General features: G+C 35.9%; 6 protein-coding genes across 6 annotated transcripts; all 6 read right to left on the reverse strand.

Annotated features, from left to right (window-relative positions):
• Window positions 1–69: 69 nt before the first annotated feature.
• Window positions 70–769, reverse strand: LOC134690297 (histone H1-delta-like). The gene has a single exon (XM_063550273.1). It carries the CDS (start codon window positions 767–769, stop codon window positions 194–196), a length of 576 nt encoding a protein of 191 aa, XP_063406343.1. The 3' UTR covers window positions 70–193.
• Window positions 770–3,377: 2,608 nt separating this feature from the next.
• On the reverse strand, window positions 3,378–4,288 carry LOC134690298 (histone H1-delta-like). The gene has a single exon (XM_063550274.1). It carries the CDS (start codon window positions 4,286–4,288, stop codon window positions 3,713–3,715), a length of 576 nt encoding a protein of 191 aa, XP_063406344.1. The 3' UTR covers window positions 3,378–3,712.
• Window positions 4,289–7,099: 2,811 nt separating this feature from the next.
• LOC134690299 (histone H1-delta-like) lies at window positions 7,100–7,799 on the reverse strand. Its single transcript, XM_063550275.1, has one exon. It carries the CDS (start codon window positions 7,797–7,799, stop codon window positions 7,224–7,226), a length of 576 nt encoding a protein of 191 aa, XP_063406345.1. The 3' UTR covers window positions 7,100–7,223.
• A 2,832-nt stretch (window positions 7,800–10,631) lies between these two features.
• LOC134690300 (histone H1-delta-like) lies at window positions 10,632–11,323 on the reverse strand. The gene has a single exon (XM_063550276.1). The coding sequence runs from the start codon at window positions 11,321–11,323 to the stop codon at window positions 10,748–10,750; it is 576 nt and encodes a 191-aa protein (XP_063406346.1). The 3' UTR covers window positions 10,632–10,747.
• A 2,826-nt stretch (window positions 11,324–14,149) lies between these two features.
• On the reverse strand, window positions 14,150–14,849 carry LOC134690301 (histone H1-delta-like). The gene has a single exon (XM_063550277.1). It carries the CDS (start codon window positions 14,847–14,849, stop codon window positions 14,274–14,276), a length of 576 nt encoding a protein of 191 aa, XP_063406347.1. The 3' UTR covers window positions 14,150–14,273.
• A 2,826-nt stretch (window positions 14,850–17,675) lies between these two features.
• On the reverse strand, window positions 17,676–18,375 carry LOC134690302 (histone H1-delta-like). Its single transcript, XM_063550278.1, has one exon. It carries the CDS (start codon window positions 18,373–18,375, stop codon window positions 17,800–17,802), a length of 576 nt encoding a protein of 191 aa, XP_063406348.1. The 3' UTR covers window positions 17,676–17,799.
• Window positions 18,376–21,033: the final 2,658 nt, after the last annotated feature.

Below are 21,033 nucleotides of genomic sequence, written 5' to 3' on the forward strand. Positions count from 1 at the left end.
ACAAACAATGGAAATAATTTGACCAAAAAAATATTTCAGAGACCAGTGCAAAGTTCAGAGAAAGTAGGGCTCAGCTAGATTTAGTTTGATAACTAATGTACAACAATTGTAGATTCTTTTTGAATAAATTGGGTAGCCCTTAAAAGGGCTTTTGGTGGCTGAATAGCCTCTGCAGACTGAAGTCTGGAACAGTTTACTTCTTCTTTGGTGTCTTCTTGGCTTTTGGTTTGGCTGCCTTCTTTTTGGCTGGTGACTTGGCTGCTGGCTTCTTTGGCTTGGCTGCTTTCTTTGCTGCTGGTTTTTTTGCTTTTGGTTTGGCCGCCTTTTTCTCTCCAGCTGGTTTCTTTGCTGCTGGCTTCTTTTTCTTGGGTGTGGTCTTTGCCTTCTTAGGCTTGGCGGCCTTAGGTTTGGCTGCTTTTTTTGCCTTTGCTGGCTTCTTTTTAACCACTTTAGCCTCTCCAATTCTGAAAGAGCCGGATGCTCCAGTTCCCTTGGACTGCTTCAAACTGTTGTTCTTAACTCCGGCTCTGAGTGCAAGTTTTAAATGAGCATTTACTGACTTGGCATCTTTTCCGACGTTGAAGTTGGCCATGATGTACTTCAGAATTGCTTGCCTTGAGGAACCTCCACGTTCTTTCAAAGCGGCGATGGCTTTTCCAATCATCTCGCTGTATTTAGGATGTGCGGAAGGCTTCTTTGGCTTGGCTGCTGCCTTTTTCTTTGGTGATTTAGCTGGTGCTACTGCTGGTGCTGCTGTTGCGTCTGCCATTTTGAATGATTCAAAATATTATCCTTTACGAAGTTTATACTACGAATAACGATTTGAAAATAACGCCATTCCAGGCCTCGTTTATTTATAACAGACGAACGCGGACCTCGACGAAGACACCCTTAAAAATAACTTGTAAAATCCATTACGCGATCTCGGTAAAATGATTATGTGCTTCTTCGAAGACTTTTATGATAATTTATAGTATAATTCTATCAAAAACATTCACATATAGCATACCAAATTGCTCAACAGTCATTAATCTTGCATGTTAGATAAACTGTGTATTTTTCGATGTACACAGTAAAAAGATATTAATAGTTAAAGTAGAACCGACTGAATTGTCTTCGCAGGTATGTTGACAGAAAATTTACGAGTTTTTCTCATTACACAAATATTCTATCGTCGTAAAATTGTACAGCGGAAGAAAAATCATTTCTCTCTAGGTTTCTTTCCGTTTTTATTCACTGGAAGCATGTTCCTCCTCGTAATAAGTTTGTTTCCAGCTAGAGGGAAACACACAAAAAGTTCACGCGCCATTGTTTAATTGCAGATTTTTACTAAAACTTCAAATAACATTTTTATTCAACCCGAGCGAAATTTCGCAAACATTCAAGATTCGAATGAACAAACCCAATATCTAGAATACGAATTTGAAACATCTTTTTATTTAATTTAGCGTTGGGAACTTTTCAGAGAGCGACTTTGTTTTCAGTGGATCTCAGGCACTGAACAACTGTTCTGTATGATGCGTATTCGCTTTTATTTCCATTTTCATGTACAATTTGCGCTCTTTCAAGTCAAAAACTCGAATATGTCTTATAGAATATACCATATTTTTCAACAAAATATATTTAATTAATTTTATTATCAATAACCGATGATCAGAGCTCAAAGTGGCCTGGCCGCCTGAAAGTTTCGATACAAACAAAAACAAAACACGAAGATTTTTGTAGTTTTATAATTCGAAAGTGGTACATATCATTTGTATCTTAATTGACAATTACAAAAGTTCATTTATTTCCCCTAAAAAAGGGGAATGTGTGTCACAGTGAAGACTCTAGCTATACATATGCATTATACCTATATAAGCTATGCAAGTGAACCCAGAACCGGTAACGGGTGAAGCAGCATCCCGTGACACGGACGATTAAAAAGAGACGGAAGGACAAAAACACATCAGTGTGAACCATTGGACTTTGGGCAAAACATTTTCCCACTGTATTGAACTAAACCGCCAGCCCCTCCCCCTTTTTCCAAAAAAAACAAAATCCGGAGAAAAAAGGGGGGATATATAATAGGGTTCTCTTTTGAAGACATATTAGCATAGCGTTTAATGGATGTTAGTACAAGATGTAATATGCTGTGTGTGTGGTTTTCTTCTTCATTAAGGCCAAATAAAAAAGAATATGTGTGCTTCCTACTCCCTATCTACCTTATATTTTAAGCTTAGTCATAGCATACCTTAAAGATTTTTTTTTTTTTTATCATTTTCCAATAAGCACAGATTTTTCAGTCTCCCATGTACGTATATACTAGTAGGCTATGTTTGTGTGTGTCGTTAAGGTGCTGTCATTTCAATATGAAAATAAAGAAGGAGATGTGGTATGATTGCCAATGAGACAACTATCCACCATAGTTCAAATGAAGTGGATGTAAGCAATTATAGACAACTGTATAGATGATCTTCAAAAATGAGAGAAAAAAACCTATACCGTGAACCTACAATTCACGCGATACCTGTTATCAGAGAAATAACTTTTTCTTACTTTTGTACCACTGTCCGTCCATCCATCCTTGTGTTTGTTCATCACAGTAGTCACATGTGACGTCACTGTATTGTTTCGGGTTTATTCACCTCGCGTGCTGTCGACAGATTAAAACGACATAGCAAAGATACAGTCAAGTCGTCACACTAAATAACAGAGAGAAAAAAGAAGAGAAAAATCACAGGACAACCATTTGAAAGAAACATAGAAACAAGTAGGTGCATTTATTTTATACACGAGTAAAACAAAGGTGAAATTCTAAAGGTAGAGAATAGTGAAATTTGCATAATAAATCGCAGGTAATAAAATGACAAAATAATTGCAGAACTGTTAAATGTTGAACAAAAACCTCCGTACTTTAGAGTTTCCTTCTAAATTTTAATACACAATATTATTGTAGTAATTTTGACAAATAATAAATAAAAAAATAAATATATATAACAGACAAACGTCACTGCATTCATTTGCTACTAATCTGATTTTGACGATACGTTATACATCTTTTGTATTGTGTACATTTTAACAGTTTATTTATATAGTACTGAAAAAAAGTACTGAGTTTAATTTCAGAGTTACCTCCCCATTGGCTAGTTGATATGAAATAGTGAGCCAACCTTTGACTTTGCATACGTGTAGAAAAAGTCCAACTAAAAATGTCAGTCAAGTTGAACACGAAGAAGAAGAGAGAAATGGAAAAACTCATATAATGACAAAAATGATTTTTCGGTTGAAGGTTAGCTGTGTGATTTTGACCCCCTTCCCCCTTAAAAAAGAGCACAATAAAACCCTAGCATGACTTCCTATATTCGTAGATTGTCATTCTAACGAAAACTGATTAGAAAAAGTTTTATTCAGTTCTAACAAGTGCGTGAAAATACACTGATATAACTTTAATGGTGCCTAACTACACAAAAAATATCCAAAAAAAACAGCTGCATACTTAGGTGTTAGAAATAGTATAGTCATAAGGAGTGAAATAAAACAAACAATGGAAATAATTTGACCAAAAAAATATTTCAGAGACCAGTGCAAAGTTCAGAGAAAGTAGGGCTCAGCTAGATTTAGTTTGATAACTAATGTACAACAATTGTAGATTCTTTTTGAATAAATTGGGTAGCCCTTAAAAGGGCTTTTGGTGGCTGAATAGCCTCTGCAGACTGAAGTCTGGAACAGTTTACTTCTTCTTTGGTGTCTTCTTGGCTTTTGGTTTGGCTGCCTTCTTTTTGGCTGGTGACTTGGCTGCTGGCTTCTTTGGCTTGGCTGCTTTCTTTGCTGCTGGTTTTTTTGCTTTTGGTTTGGCCGCCTTTTTCTCTCCAGCTGGTTTCTTTGCTGCTGGCTTCTTTTTCTTGGGTGTGGTCTTTGCCTTCTTAGGCTTGGCGGCCTTAGGTTTGGCTGCTTTTTTTGCCTTTGCTGGCTTCTTTTTAACCACTTTAGCCTCTCCAATTCTGAAAGAGCCGGATGCTCCAGTTCCCTTGGACTGCTTCAAACTGTTGTTCTTAACTCCGGCTCTGAGTGCAAGTTTTAAATGAGCATTTACTGACTTGGCATCTTTTCCGACGTTGAAGTTGGCCATGATGTACTTCAGAATTGCTTGCCTTGAGGAACCTCCACGTTCTTTCAAAGCGGCGATGGCTTTTCCAATCATCTCGCTGTATTTAGGATGTGCGGAAGGCTTCTTTGGCTTGGCTGCTGCCTTTTTCTTTGGTGATTTAGCTGGTGCTACTGCTGGTGCTGCTGTTGCGTCTGCCATTTTGAATGATTCAAAATATTATCCTTTACGAAGTTTATACTACGAATAACGATTTGAAAATAACGCCATTCCAGGCCTCGTTTATTTATAACAGACGAACGCGGACCTCGACGAAGACACCCTTAAAAATAACTTGTAAAATCCATTACGCGATCTCGGTAAAATGATTATGTGCTTCTTCGAAGACTTTTATGATAATTTATAGTATAATTCTATCAAAAACATTCACATATAGCATACCAAATTGCTCAACAGTCATTAATCTTGCATGTTAGATAAACTGTGTATTTTTCGATGTACACAGTAAAAAGATATTAATAGTTAAAGTAGAACCGACTGAATTGTCTTCGCAGGTATGTTGACAGAAAATTTACGAGTTTTTCTCATTACACAAATATTCTATCGTCGTAAAATTGTACAGCGGAAGAAAAATCATTTCTCTCTAGGTTTCTTTCCGTTTTTATTCACTGGAAGCATGTTCCTCCTCGTAATAAGTTTGTTTCCAGCTAGAGGGAAACACACAAAAAGTTCACGCGCCATTGTTTAATTGCAGATTTTTACTAAAACTTCAAATAACATTTTTATTCAACCCGAGCGAAATTTCGCAAACATTCAAGATTCGAATGAACAAACCCAATATCTAGAATACGAATTTGAAACATCTTTTTATTTAATTTAGCGTTGGGAACTTTTCAGAGAGCGACTTTGTTTTCAGTGGATCTCAGGCACTGAACAACTGTTCTGTATGATGCGTATTCGCTTTTATTTCCATTTTCATGTACAATTTGCGCTCTTTCAAGTCAAAAACTCGAATATGTCTTATAGAATATACCATATTTTTCAACAAAATATATTTAATTAATTTTATTATCAATAACCGATGATCAGAGCTCAAAGTGGCCTGGCCGCCTGAAAGTTTCGATACAAACAAAAACAAAACACGAAGATTTTTGTAGTTTTATAATTCGAAAGTGGTACATATCATTTGTATCTTAATTGACAATTACAAAAGTTCATTTATTTCCCCTAAAAAAGGGGAATGTGTGTCACAGTGAAGACTCTAGCTATACATATGCATTATACCTATATACAAGTGAACCCAGAACCGGTAACGGGTGAAGCAGCATCCGTGACACGGACGATTAAAAAGAGACGGAAGGACAAAAACACATCAGTGTGAACCATTGGACTTTGGGCAAAACATTTTCCCACTGTATTGAACTAAACCGCCAGCCCCTCCCCCTTTTTCCAAAAAAACAAAATCCGGAGAAAAAAGGGGGGATATATAATAGGGTTCTCTTTTGAAGACATATTAGCATAGCGTTTAATGGATGTTAGTACAAGATGTAATATGCTGTGTGTGTGGTTTTCTTCTTCATTAAGGCCAAATAAAAAAAAGAATATGTGTGCTTCCTACTCCCTATCTACCTTATATTTTAAGCTTAGTCATAGCATACCTTAAAGATTTTTTTTTTTTTATCATTTTCCAATAAGCACAGATTTTCTCAGTCTCCCATGTACGTATATACTAGTAGGCTATGTTTGTGTGTGTCGTTAAGGTGCTGTCATTTCAATATGAAAATAAGGAAGGAGATGTGGTATGATTGCCAATGAGACAACTATCCACCATAGTTCAAATGAAGTGGATGTAAGCAATTATAGACAACTGTATAGATGATCTTCAAAAATGAGAGAAAAAAACCTATACCGTGAACCTACAATTCACGCGATACCTGTTATCAGAGAAATAACTTTTTCTTACTTTTGTACCACTGTCCGTCCATCCATCCTTGTTTTTGTTCATCACAGTAGTCACATGTGACGTCACTGTATTGTTTCGGGTTGATTCACCTCGCGTGCTGTCGACAGATTAAAAAGACATAGCAAAGATACAGTCAAGTCGTCACACACTAAATAACAGAGAGAAAAAAGAAGAGAAAAATCACAGGACAACCATTTGAAAGAAACATAGAAACAAGTAGGTGCATTTATTTTATACACGAGTAAAACAAAGGTGAAATTCGAAAGGTAGAGAATAGTGAAATTTGCATAATAAATCGCAGGTAATAAAATGACAAAATAATTGCAGAACTGTTAAATGTTGAACAAAAACCTCCGTACTTTAGAGTTTCCTTCTAAATTTTAATACACAATATTATTGTAGTAATTTTGACAAATAATAAATAAAAAAATAAATATATAACAGACAAACGTCACTGCATTCATTTGCTACTAATCTGATTTTGACGATACGTTATACATCTTTTGTATTGTGTACATTTTAACAGTTTATTTATATAGTACTGAAAAAAAGTACTGAGTTTAATTTCAGAGTTACCTCCCCATTGACTAGTTGATATGAAATAGTGAGCCAACCTTTGACTTTGCATACGTGTAGAAAAAGTCCAACTAAAAATGTCAGTCAAGTTGAACACGAAGAAGAAGAGAGAAATGGAAAAACTCATATAATGACAAAAATGATTTTTCGGTTGAAGGTTAGCTGTGTGATTTTGACCCCCTTCCCCCTAAAAAAAGAGCACAATAAAACCCTAGCATGACTTCCTATTTTCGTAGATTGTCATTCTAACGAAAACTGATTAGAAAAAGTTTTATTCAGTTCTAACAAGTGCGTGAAAATACACTGATATAACTTTAATGGTGCCTAACTACACAAAAAATATCCAAAACAACAGCTGCATATTTAGGTGTTAGAAATAGTATAGTCATAAGGAGTGAAATAAAACAAACAATGGAAATAATTTGACCAAAAAAATATTTCAGAGACCAGTGCAAAGTTCAGAGAAAGTAGGGCTCAGCTAGATTTAGTTTGATAACTAATGTACAACAATTGTAGATTCTTTTTGAATAAATTGGGTAGCCCTTAAAAGGGCTTTTGGTGGCTGAATAGCCTCTGCAGACTGAAGTCTGGAACAGTTTACTTCTTCTTTGGTGTCTTCTTGGCTTTTGGTTTGGCTGCCTTCTTTTTGGCTGGTGACTTGGCTGCTGGCTTCTTTGGCTTGGCTGCTTTCTTTGCTGCTGGTTTTTTTGCTTTTGGTTTGGCCGCCTTTTTCTCTCCAGCTGGTTTCTTTGCTGCTGGCTTCTTTTTCTTGGGTGTGGTCTTTGCCTTCTTAGGCTTGGCGGCCTTAGGTTTGGCTGCTTTTTTTGCCTTTGCTGGCTTCTTTTTAACCACTTTAGCCTCTCCAATTCTGAAAGAGCCGGATGCTCCAGTTCCCTTGGACTGCTTCAAACTGTTGTTCTTAACTCCGGCTCTGAGTGCAAGTTTTAAATGAGCATTTACTGACTTGGCATCTTTTCCGACGTTGAAGTTGGCCATGATGTACTTCAGAATTGCTTGCCTTGAGGAACCTCCACGTTCTTTCAAAGCGGCGATGGCTTTTCCAATCATCTCGCTGTATTTAGGATGTGCGGAAGGCTTCTTTGGCTTGGCTGCTGCCTTTTTCTTTGGTGATTTAGCTGGTGCTACTGCTGGTGCTGCTGTTGCGTCTGCCATTTTGAATGATTCAAAATATTATCCTTTACGAAGTTTATACTACGAATAACGATTTGAAAATAACGCCATTCCAGGCCTCGTTTATTTATAACAGACGAACGCGGACCTCGACGAAGACACCCTTAAAAATAACTTGTAAAATCCATTACGCGATCTCGGTAAAATGATTATGTGCTTCTTCGAAGACTTTTATGATAATTTATAGTATAATTCTATCAAAAACATTCACATATAGCATACCAAATTGCTCAACAGTCATTAATCTTGCATGTTAGATAAACTGTGTATTTTTCGATGTACACAGTAAAAAGATATTAATAGTTAAAGTAGAACCGACTGAATTGTCTTCGCAGGTATGTTGACAGAAAATTTACGAGTTTTTCTCATTACACAAATATTCTATCGTCGTAAAATTGTACAGCGGAAGAAAAATCATTTCTCTCTAGGTTTCTTTCCGTTTTTATTCACTGGAAGCATGTTCCTCCTCGTAATAAGTTTGTTTCCAGCTAGAGGGAAACACACAAAAAGTTCACGCGCCATTGTTTAATTGCAGATTTTTACTAAAACTTCAAATAACATTTTTATTCAACCCGAGCGAAATTTCGCAAACATTCAAGATTCGAATGAACAAACCCAATATCTAGAATACGAATTTGAAACATCTTTTTATTTAATTTAGCGTTGGGAACTTTTCAGAGAGCGACTTTGTTTTCAGTGGATCTCAGGCACTGAACAACTGTTCTGTATGATGCACATTCGCTTTTATTTCCATTTTCATGTACAATTTGCGCACTTTCAAGTCAAAAACTCGAATATGTCTTATAGAATATACCATATTTTTCAACAAAATATATTTAATTAATTTTATTATCAATAACCGATGATCAGAGCTCAAAGTGGCCTGGCCGCCTGAAAGTTTCGATACAAACAAAAACAAAAACAAAACACGAAGATTTTTGTAGTTTTATAATTCGAAAGTGGTACATATCATTTGTATCTTAATGGACAATTACAAAAGTTCATTTATTTCCCCTCAAAAAGGGGAATGTGTGTCACAGTGAAGACTCTAGCTATACATATGCATTATACCTATATAAGCTATGCAAGTGAACCCAGAACCGGTAACGGGTGAAGCAGCATCCCGTGACACGGACGATTAAAAAGAGACGGAAGGACAAAAACACATCAGTGTGAACCATTGGACTTTGGGCAAAACATTTTCCCACTGTATTGAACTAAACCGCCAGCCCCTCCCCCTTTTTCCAAAAAAACAAAATCCGGAGAAAAAAGGGGGGATATATAATAGGGTTCTCTTTTGAAGACATATTAGCATAGCGTTTAATGGATGTTAGTACAAGATGTAATATGCTGTGTGTGTGGTTTTCTTCTTCATTAAGGCCAAATAAAAAAAAGAATATGTGTGCTTCCTACTCCCTATCTACCTTATATTTTAAGCTTAGTCATAGCATACCTTAAAGATTTTTTTTTTTTTTATCATTTTCCAATAAGCACAGATTTTCTCAGTCTCCCATGTACGTATATACTAGTAGGCTATGTTTGTGTGTGTCGTTAAGGTGCTGTCATTTCAATATGAAAATAAGGAAGGAGATGTGGTATGATTGCCAATGAGACAACTATCCACCATAGTTCAAATGAAGTGGATGTAAGCAATTATAGACAACTGTATAGATGATCTTCAAAAATGAGAGAAAAAAACCTATACCGTGAACCTACAATTCACGCGATACCTGTTATCAGAGAAATAACTTTTTCTTACTTTTGTACCACTGTCCGTCCATCCATCCTTGTTTTTGTTCATCACAGTAGTCACATGTGACGTCACTGTATTGTTTCGGGTTGATTCACCTCGCGTGCTGTCGACAGATTAAAAAGACATAGCAAAGATACAGTCAAGTCGTCACACACTAAATAACAGAGAGAAAAAAGAAGAGAAAAATCACAGGACAACCATTTGAAAGAAACATAGAAACAAGTAGGTGCATTTATTTTATACACGAGTAAAACAAAGGTGAAATTCGAAAGGTAGAGAATAGTGAAATTTGCATAATAAATCGCAGGTAATAAAATGACAAAATAATTGCAGAACTGTTAAATGTTGAACAAAAACCTCCGTACTTTAGAGTTTCCTTCTAAATTTTAATACACAATATTATTGTAGTAATTTTGACAAATAATAAATAAAAAAATAAATATATAACAGACAAACGTCACTGCATTCATTTGCTACTAATCTGATTTTGACGATACGTTATACATCTTTTGTATTGTGTACATTTTAACAGTTTATTTATATAGTACTGAAAAAAAGTACTGAGTTTAATTTCAGAGTTACCTCCCCATTGACTAGTTGATATGAAATAGTGAGCCAACCTTTGACTTTGCATACGTGTAGAAAAAGTCCAACTAAAAATGTCAGTCAAGTTGAACACGAAGAAGAAGAGAGAAATGGAAAAACTCATATAATGACAAAAATGATTTTTCGGTTGAAGGTTAGCTGTGTGATTTTGACCCCCTTCCCCCTAAAAAAAGAGCACAATAAAACCCTAGCATGACTTCCTATTTTCGTAGATTGTCATTCTAACGAAAACTGATTAGAAAAAGTTTTATTCAGTTCTAACAAGTGCGTGAAAATACACTGATATAACTTTAATGGTGCCTAACTACACAAAAAATATCCAAAACAACAGCTGCATATTTAGGTGTTAGAAATAGTATAGTCATAAGGAGTGAAATAAAACAAACAATGGAAATAATTTGACCAAAAAAATTTCAGAGACCAGTGCAAAGTTCAGAGAAAGTAGGGCTCAGCTAGATTTAGTTTGATAACTAATGTACAACAATTGTAGATTCTTTTTGAATAAATTGGGTAGCCCTTAAAAGGGCTTTTGGTGGCTGAATAGCCTCTGCAGACTGAAGTCTGGAACAGTTTACTTCTTCTTTGGTGTCTTCTTGGCTTTTGGTTTGGCTGCCTTCTTTTTGGCTGGTGACTTGGCTGCTGGCTTCTTTGGCTTGGCTGCTTTCTTTGCTGCTGGTTTTTTTGCTTTTGGTTTGGCCGCCTTTTTCTCTCCAGCTGGTTTCTTTGCTGCTGGCTTCTTTTTCTTGGGTGTGGTCTTTGCCTTCTTAGGCTTGGCGGCCTTAGGTTTGGCTGCTTTTTTTGCCTTTGCTGGCTTCTTTTTAACCACTTTAGCCTCTCCAATTCTGAAAGAGCCGGATGCTCCAGTTCCCTTGGACTGCTTCAAACTGTTGTTCTTAACTCCGGCTCTGAGTGCAAGTTTTAAATGAGCATTTACTGACTTGGCATCTTTTCCGACGTTGAAGTTGGCCATGATGTACTTCAGAATTGCTTGCCTTGAGGAACCTCCACGTTCTTTCAAAGCGGCGATGGCTTTTCCAATCATCTCGCTGTATTTAGGATGTGCGGAAGGCTTCTTTGGCTTGGCTGCTGCCTTTTTCTTTGGTGATTTAGCTGGTGCTACTGCTGGTGCTGCTGTTGCGTCTGCCATTTTGAATGATTCAAAATATTATCCTTTACGAAGTTTATACTACGAATAACGATTTGAAAATAACGCCATTCCAGGCCTCGTTTATTTATAACAGACGAACGCGGACCTCGACGAAGACACCCTTAAAAATAACTTGTAAAATCCATTACGCGATCTCGGTAAAATGATTATGTGCTTCTTCGAAGACTTTTATGATAATTTATAGTATAATTCTATCAAAAACATTCACATATAGCATACCAAATTGCTCAACAGTCATTAATCTTGCATGTTAGATAAACTGTGTATTTTTCGATGTACACAGTAAAAAGATATTAATAGTTAAAGTAGAACCGACTGAATTGTCTTCGCAGGTATGTTGACAGAAAATTTACGAGTTTTTCTCATTACACAAATATTCTATCGTCGTAAAATTGTACAGCGGAAGAAAAATCATTTCTCTCTAGGTTTCTTTCCGTTTTTATTCACTGGAAGCATGTTCCTCCTCGTAATAAGTTTGTTTCCAGCTAGAGGGAAACACACAAAAAGTTCACGCGCCATTGTTTAATTGCAGATTTTTACTAAAACTTCAAATAACATTTTTATTCAACCCGAGCGAAATTTCGCAAACATTCAAGATTCGAATGAACAAACCCAATATCTAGAATACGAATTTGAAACATCTTTTTATTTAATTTAGCGTTGGGAACTTTTCAGAGAGCGACTTTGTTTTCAGTGGATCTCAGGCACTGAACAACTGTTCTGTATGATGCACATTCGCTTTTATTTCCATTTTCATGTACAATTTGCGCACTTTCAAGTCAAAAACTCGAATATGTCTTATAGAATATACCATATTTTTCAACAAAATATATTTAATTAATTTTATTATCAATAACCGATGATCAGAGCTCAAAGTGGCCTGGCCGCCTGAAAGTTTCGATACAAACAAAAACAAAAACAAAACACGAAGATTTTTGTAGTTTTATAATTCGAAAGTGGTACATATCATTTGTATCTTAATGGACAATTACAAAAGTTCATTTATTTCCCCTCAAAAAGGGGAATGTGTGTCACAGTGAAGACTCTAGCTATACATATGCATTATACCTATATAAGCTATGCAAGTGAACCCAGAACCGGTAACGGGTGAAGCAGCATCCCGTGACACGGACGATTAAAAAGAGACGGAAGGACAAAAACACATCAGTGTGAACCATTGGACTTTGGGCAAAACATTTTCCCACTGTATTGAACTAAACCGCCAGCCCCTCCCCCTTTTTCCAAAAAAACAAAATCCGGAGAAAAAAGGGGGGATATATAATAGGGTTCTCTTTTGAAGACATATTAGCATAGCGTTTAATGGATGTTAGTACAAGATGTAATATGCTGTGTGTGTGGTTTTCTTCTTCATTAAGGCCAAATAAAAAAAAGAATATGTGTGCTTCCTACTCCCTATCTACCTTATATTTTAAGCTTAGTCATAGCATACCTTAAAGATTTTTTTTTTTTTTATCATTTTCCAATAAGCACAGATTTTCTCAGTCTCCCATGTACGTATATACTAGTAGGCTATGTTTGTGTGTGTCGTTAAGGTGCTGTCATTTCAATATGAAAATAAGGAAGGAGATGTGGTATGATTGCCAATGAGACAACTATCCACCATAGTTCAAATGAAGTGGATGTAAGCAATTATAGACAACTGTATAGATGATCTTCAAAAATGAGAGAAAAAAACCTATACCGTGAACCTACAATTCACGCGATACCTGTTATCAGAGAAATAACTTTTTCTTACTTTTGTACCACTGTCCGTCCATCCATCCTTGTTTTTGTTCATCACAGTAGTCACATGTGACGTCACTGTATTGTTTCGGGTTGATTCACCTCGCGTGCTGTCGACAGATTAAAAAGACATAGCAAAGATACAGTCAAGTCGTCACACACTAAATAACAGAGAGAAAAAAGAAGAGAAAAATCACAGGACAACCATTTGAAAGAAACATAGAAACAAGTAGGTGCATTTATTTTATACACGAGTAAAACAAAGGTGAAATTCGAAAGGTAGAGAATAGTGAAATTTGCATAATAAATCGCAGGTAATAAAATGACAAAATAATTGCAGAACTGTTAAATGTTGAACAAAAACCTCCGTACTTTAGAGTTTCCTTCTAAATTTTAATACACAATATTATTGTAGTAATTTTGACAAATAATAAATAAAAAAATAAATATATAACAGACAAACGTCACTGCATTCATTTGCTACTAATCTGATTTTGACGATACGTTATACATCTTTTGTATTGTGTACATTTTAACAGTTTATTTATATAGTACTGAAAAAAAGTACTGAGTTTAATTTCAGAGTTACCTCCCCATTGACTAGTTGATATGAAATAGTGAGCCAACCTTTGACTTTGCATACGTGTAGAAAAAGTCCAACTAAAAATGTCAGTCAAGTTGAACACGAAGAAGAAGAGAGAAATGGAAAAACTCATATAATGACAAAAATGATTTTTCGGTTGAAGGTTAGCTGTGTGATTTTGACCCCCTTCCCCCTAAAAAAAGAGCACAATAAAACCCTAGCATGACTTCCTATTTTCGTAGATTGTCATTCTAACGAAAACTGATTAGAAAAAGTTTTATTCAGTTCTAACAAGTGCGTGAAAATACACTGATATAACTTTAATGGTGCCTAACTACACAAAAAATATCCAAAACAACAGCTGCATATTTAGGTGTTAGAAATAGTATAGTCATAAGGAGTGAAATAAAACAAACAATGGAAATAATTTGACCAAAAAAATATTTCAGAGACCAGTGCAAAGTTCAGAGAAAGTAGGGCTCAGCTAGATTTAGTTTGATAACTAATGTACAACAATTGTAGATTCTTTTTGAATAAATTGGGTAGCCCTTAAAAGGGCTTTTGGTGGCTGAATAGCCTCTGCAGACTGAAGTCTGGAACAGTTTACTTCTTCTTTGGTGTCTTCTTGGCTTTTGGTTTGGCTGCCTTCTTTTTGGCTGGTGACTTGGCTGCTGGCTTCTTTGGCTTGGCTGCTTTCTTTGCTGCTGGTTTTTTTGCTTTTGGTTTGGCCGCCTTTTTCTCTCCAGCTGGTTTCTTTGCTGCTGGCTTCTTTTTCTTGGGTGTGGTCTTTGCCTTCTTAGGCTTGGCGGCCTTAGGTTTGGCTGCTTTTTTTGCCTTTGCTGGCTTCTTTTTAACCACTTTAGCCTCTCCAATTCTGAAAGAGCCGGATGCTCCAGTTCCCTTGGACTGCTTCAAACTGTTGTTCTTAACTCCGGCTCTGAGTGCAAGTTTTAAATGAGCATTTACTGACTTGGCATCTTTTCCGACGTTGAAGTTGGCCATGATGTACTTCAGAATTGCTTGCCTTGAGGAACCTCCACGTTCTTTCAAAGCGGCGATGGCTTTTCCAATCATCTCGCTGTATTTAGGATGTGCGGAAGGCTTCTTTGGCTTGGCTGCTGCCTTTTTCTTTGGTGATTTAGCTGGTGCTACTGCTGGTGCTGCTGTTGCGTCTGCCATTTTGAATGATTCAAAATATTATCCTTTACGAAGTTTATACTACGAATAACGATTTGAAAATAACGCCATTCCAGGCCTCGTTTATTTATAACAGACGAACGCGGACCTCGACGAAGACACCCTTAAAAATAACTTGTAAAATCCATTACGCGATCTCGGTAAAATGATTATGTGCTTCTTCGAAGACTTTTATGATAATTTATAGTATAATTCTATCAAAAACATTCACATATAGCATACCAAATTGCTCAACAGTCATTAATCTTGCATGTTAGATAAACTGTGTATTTTTCGATGTACACAGTAAAAAGATATTAATAGTTAAAGTAGAACCGACTGAATTGTCTTCGCAGGTATGTTGACAGAAAATTTACGAGTTTTTCTCATTACACAAATATTCTATCGTCGTAAAATTGTACAGCGGAAGAAAAATCATTTCTCTCTAGGTTTCTTTCCGTTTTTATTCACTGGAAGCATGTTCCTCCTCGTAATAAGTTTGTTTCCAGCTAGAGGGAAACACACAAAAAGTTCACGCGCCATTGTTTAATTGCAGATTTTTACTAAAACTTCAAATAACATTTTTATTCAACCCGAGCGAAATTTCGCAAACATTCAAGATTCGAATGAACAAACCCAATATCTAGAATACGAATTTGAAACATCTTTTTATTTAATTTAGCGTTGGGAACTTTTCAGAGAGCGACTTTGTTTTCAGTGGATCTCAGGCACTGAACAACTGTTCTGTATGATGCACATTCGCTTTTATTTCCATTTTCATGTACAATTTGCGCACTTTCAAGTCAAAAACTCGAATATGTCTTATAGAATATACCATATTTTTCAACAAAATATATTTAATTAATTTTATTATCAATAACCGATGATCAGAGCTCAAAGTGGCCTGGCCGCCTGAAAGTTTCGATACAAACAAAAACAAAAACAAAACACGAAGATTTTTGTAGTTTTATAATTCGAAAGTGGTACATATCATTTGTATCTTAATGGACAATTACAAAAGTTCATTTATTTCCCCTCAAAAAGGGGAATGTGTGTCACAGTGAAGACTCTAGCTATACATATGCATTATACCTATATAAGCTATGCAAGTGAACCCAGAACCGGTAACGGGTGAAGCAGCATCCCGTGACACGGACGATTAAAAAGAGACGGAAGGACAAAAACACATCAGTGTGAACCATTGGACTTTGGGCAAAACATTTTCCCACTGTATTGAACTAAACCGCCAGCCCCTCCCCCTTTTTCCAAAAAAACAAAATCCGGAGAAAAAAGGGGGGATATATAATAGGGTTCTCTTTTGAAGACATATTAGCATAGCGTTTAATGGATGTTAGTACAAGATGTAATATGCTGTGTGTGTGGTTTTCTTCTTCATTAAGGCCAAATAAAAAAAAGAATATGTGTGCTTCCTACTCCCTATCTACCTTATATTTTAAGCTTAGTCATAGCATACCTTAAAGATTTTTTTTTTTTTATCATTTTCCAATAAGCACAGATTTTCTCAGTCTCCCATGTACGTATATACTAGTAGGCTATGTTTGTGTGTGTCGTTAAGGTGCTGTCATTTCAATATGAAAATAAGGAAGGAGATGTGGTATGATTGCCAATGAGACAACTATCCACCATAGTTCAAATGAAGTGGATGTAAGCAATTATAGACAACTGTATAGATGATCTTCAAAAATGAGAGAAAAAAACCTATACCGTGAACCTACAATTCACGCGATACCTGTTATCAGAGAAATAACTTTTTCTTACTTTTGTACCACTGTCCGTCCATCCATCCTTGTTTTTGTTCATCACAGTAGTCACATGTGACGTCACTGTATTGTTTCGGGTTGATTCACCTCGCGTGCTGTCGACAGATTAAAAAGACATAGCAAAGATACAGTCAAGTCGTCACACACTAAATAACAGAGAGAAAAAAGAAGAGAAAAATCACAGGACAACCATTTGAAAGAAACATAGAAACAAGTAGGTGCATTTATTTTATACACGAGTAAAACAAAGGTGAAATTCGAAAGGTAGAGAATAGTGAAATTTGCATAATAAATCGCAGGTAATAAAATGACAAAATAATTGCAGAACTGTTAAATGTTGAACAAAAACCTCCGTACTTTAGAGTTTCCTTCTAAATTTTAATACACAATATTATTGTAGTAATTTTGACAAATAATAAATAAAAAAATAAATATATAACAGACAAACGTCACTGCATTCATTTGCTACTAATCTGATTTTGACGATACGTTATACATCTTTTGTATTGTGTACATTTTAACAGTTTATTTATATAGTACTGAAAAAAAGTACTGAGTTTAATTTCAGAGTTACCTCCCCATTGACTAGTTGATATGAAATAGTGAGCCAACCTTTGACTTTGCATACGTGTAGAAAAAGTCCAACTAAAAATGTCAGTCAAGTTGAACACGAAGAAGAAGAGAGAAATGGAAAAACTCATATAATGACAAAAATGATTTTTCGGTTGAAGGTTAGCTGTGTGATTTTGACCCCCCTTCCCCCTAAAAAAAGAGCACAATAAAACCCTAGCATGACTTCCTATTTTCGTAGATTGTCATTCTAACGAAAACTGATTAGAAAAAGTTTTATTCAGTTCTAACAAGTGCGTGAAAATACACTGATATAACTTTAATGGTGCCTAACTACACAAAAAATATCCAAAACAACAGCTGCATATTTAGGTGTTAGAAATAGTATAGTCATAAGGAGTGAAATAAAACAAACAATGGAAATAATTTGACCAAAAAAATATTTCAGAGACCAGTGCAAAGTTCAGAGAAAGTAGGGCTCAGCTAGATTTAGTTTGATAACTAATGTACAACAATTGTAGATTCTTTTTGAATAAATTGGGTAGCCCTTAAAAGGGCTTTTGGTGGCTGAATAGCCTCTGCAGACTGAAGTCTGGAACAGTTTACTTCTTCTTTGGTGTCTTCTTGGCTTTTGGTTTGGCTGCCTTCTTTTTGGCTGGTGACTTGGCTGCTGGCTTCTTTGGCTTGGCTGCTTTCTTTGCTGCTGGTTTTTTTGCTTTTGGTTTGGCCGCCTTTTTCTCTCCAGCTGGTTTCTTTGCTGCTGGCTTCTTTTTCTTGGGTGTGGTCTTTGCCTTCTTAGGCTTGGCGGCCTTAGGTTTGGCTGCTTTTTTTGCCTTTGCTGGCTTCTTTTTAACCACTTTAGCCTCTCCAATTCTGAAAGAGCCGGATGCTCCAGTTCCCTTGGACTGCTTCAAACTGTTGTTCTTAACTCCGGCTCTGAGTGCAAGTTTTAAATGAGCATTTACTGACTTGGCATCTTTTCCGACGTTGAAGTTGGCCATGATGTACTTCAGAATTGCTTGCCTTGAGGAACCTCCACGTTCTTTCAAAGCGGCGATGGCTTTTCCAATCATCTCGCTGTATTTAGGATGTGCGGAAGGCTTCTTTGGCTTGGCTGCTGCCTTTTTCTTTGGTGATTTAGCTGGTGCTACTGCTGGTGCTGCTGTTGCGTCTGCCATTTTGAATGATTCAAAATATTATCCTTTACGAAGTTTATACTACGAATAACGATTTGAAAATAACGCCATTCCAGGCCTCGTTTATTTATAACAGACGAACGCGGACCTCGACGAAGACACCCTTAAAAATAACTTGTAAAATCCATTACGCGATCTCGGTAAAATGATTATGTGCTTCTTCGAAGACTTTTATGATAATTTATAGTATAATTCTATCAAAAACATTCACATATAGCATACCAAATTGCTCAACAGTCATTAATCTTGCATGTTAGATAAACTGTGTATTTTTCGATGTACACAGTAAAAAGATATTAATAGTTAAAGTAGAACCGACTGAATTGTCTTCGCAGGTATGTTGACAGAAAATTTACGAGTTTTTCTCATTACACAAATATTCTATCGTCGTAAAATTGTACAGCGGAAGAAAAATCATTTCTCTCTAGGTTTCTTTCCGTTTTTATTCACTGGAAGCATGTTCCTCCTCGTAATAAGTTTGTTTCCAGCTAGAGGGAAACACACAAAAAGTTCACGCGCCATTGTTTAATTGCAGATTTTTACTAAAACTTCAAATAACATTTTTATTCAACCCGAGCGAAATTTCGCAAACATTCAAGATTCGAATGAACAAACCCAATATCTAGAATACGAATTTGAAACATCTTTTTATTTAATTTAGCGTTGGGAACTTTTCAGAGAGCGACTTTGTTTTCAGTGGATCTCAGGCACTGAACAACTGTTCTGTATGATGCACATTCGCTTTTATTTCCATTTTCATGTACAATTTGCGCACTTTCAAGTCAAAAACTCGAATATGTCTTATAGAATATACCATATTTTTCAACAAAATATATTTAATTAATTTTATTATCAATAACCGATGATCAGAGCTCAAAGTGGCCTGGCCGCCTGAAAGTTTCGATACAAACAAAAACAAAAACAAAACACGAAGATTTTTGTAGTTTTATAATTCGAAAGTGGTACATATCATTTGTATCTTAATGGACAATTACAAAAGTTCATTTATTTCCCCTCAAAAAGGGGAATGTGTGTCACAGTGAAGACTCTAGCTATACATATGCATTATACCTATATAAGCTATGCAAGTGAACCCAGAACCGGTAACGGGTGAAGCAGCATCCCGTGACACGGACGATTAAAAAGAGACGGAAGGACAAAAACACATCAGTGTGAACCATTGGACTTTGGGCAAAACATTTTCCCACTGTATTGAACTAAACCGCCAGCCCCTCCCCCTTTTTCCAAAAAAACAAAATCCGGAGAAAAAAGGGGGGATATATAATAGGGTTCTCTTTTGAAGACATATTAGCATAGCGTTTAATGGATGTTAGTACAAGATGTAATATGCTGTGTGTGTGGTTTTCTTCTTCATTAAGGCCAAATAAAAAAAAGAATATGTGTGCTTCCTACTCCCTATCTACCTTATATTTTAAGCTTAGTCATAGCATACCTTAAAGATTTTTTTTTTTTTTATCATTTTCCAATAAGCACAGATTTTCTCAGTCTCCCATGTACGTATATACTAGTAGGCTATGTTTGTGTGTGTCGTTAAGGTGCTGTCATTTCAATATGAAAATAAGGAAGGAGATGTGGTATGATTGCCAATGAGACAACTATCCACCATAGTTCAAATGAAGTGGATGTAAGCAATTATAGACAACTGTATAGATGATCTTCAAAAATGAGAGAAAAAAACCTATACCGTGAACCTACAATTCACGCGATACCTGTTATCAGAGAAATAACTTTTTCTTACTTTTGTACCACTGTCCGTCCATCCATCCTTGTTTTTGTTCATCACAGTAGTCACATGTGACGTCACTGTATTGTTTCGGGTTGATTCACCTCGCGTGCTGTCGACAGATTAAAAAGACATAGCAAAGATACAGTCAAGTCGTCACACACTAAATAACAGAGAGAAAAAAGAAGAGAAAAATCACAGGACAACCATTTGAAAGAAACATAGAAACAAGTAGGTGCATTTATTTTATACACGAGTAAAACAAAGGTGAAATTCGAAAGGTAGAGAATAGTGAAATTTGCATAATAAATCGCAGGTAATAAAATGACAAAATAATTGCAGAACTGTTAAATGTTGAACAAAAACCTCCGTACTTTAGAGTTTCCTTCTAAATTTTAATACACAATATTATTGTAGTAATTTTGACAAATAATAAATAAAAAAATAAATATATAACAGACAAACGTCACTGCATTCATTTGCTACTAATCTGATTTTGACGATACGTTATACATCTTTTGTATTGTGTACATTTTAACAGTTTATTTATATAGTACTGAAAAAAAGTACTGAGTTTAATTTCAGAGTTACCTCCCCATTGACTAGTTGATATGAAATAGTGAGCCAACCTTTGACTTTGCATACGTGTAGAAAAAGTCCAACTAAAAATGTCAGTCAAGTTGAACACGAAGAAGAAGAGAGAAATGGAAAAACTCATATAATGACAAAAATGATTTTTCGGTTGAAGGTTAGCTGTGTGATTTTGACCCCCTTCCCCCTAAAAAAAGAGCACAATAAAACCCTAGCATGACTTCCTATTTTCGTAGATTGTCATTCTAACGAAAACTGATTAGAAAAAGTTTTATTCAGTTCTAACAAGTGCGTGAAAATACACT

Source organism: Mytilus trossulus, chromosome 11 (assembly GCF_036588685.1).
Source record: "Mytilus trossulus isolate FHL-02 chromosome 11, PNRI_Mtr1.1.1.hap1, whole genome shotgun sequence".
NCBI lineage: Eukaryota > Metazoa > Mollusca > Bivalvia > Mytilida > Mytilidae > Mytilus > Mytilus trossulus.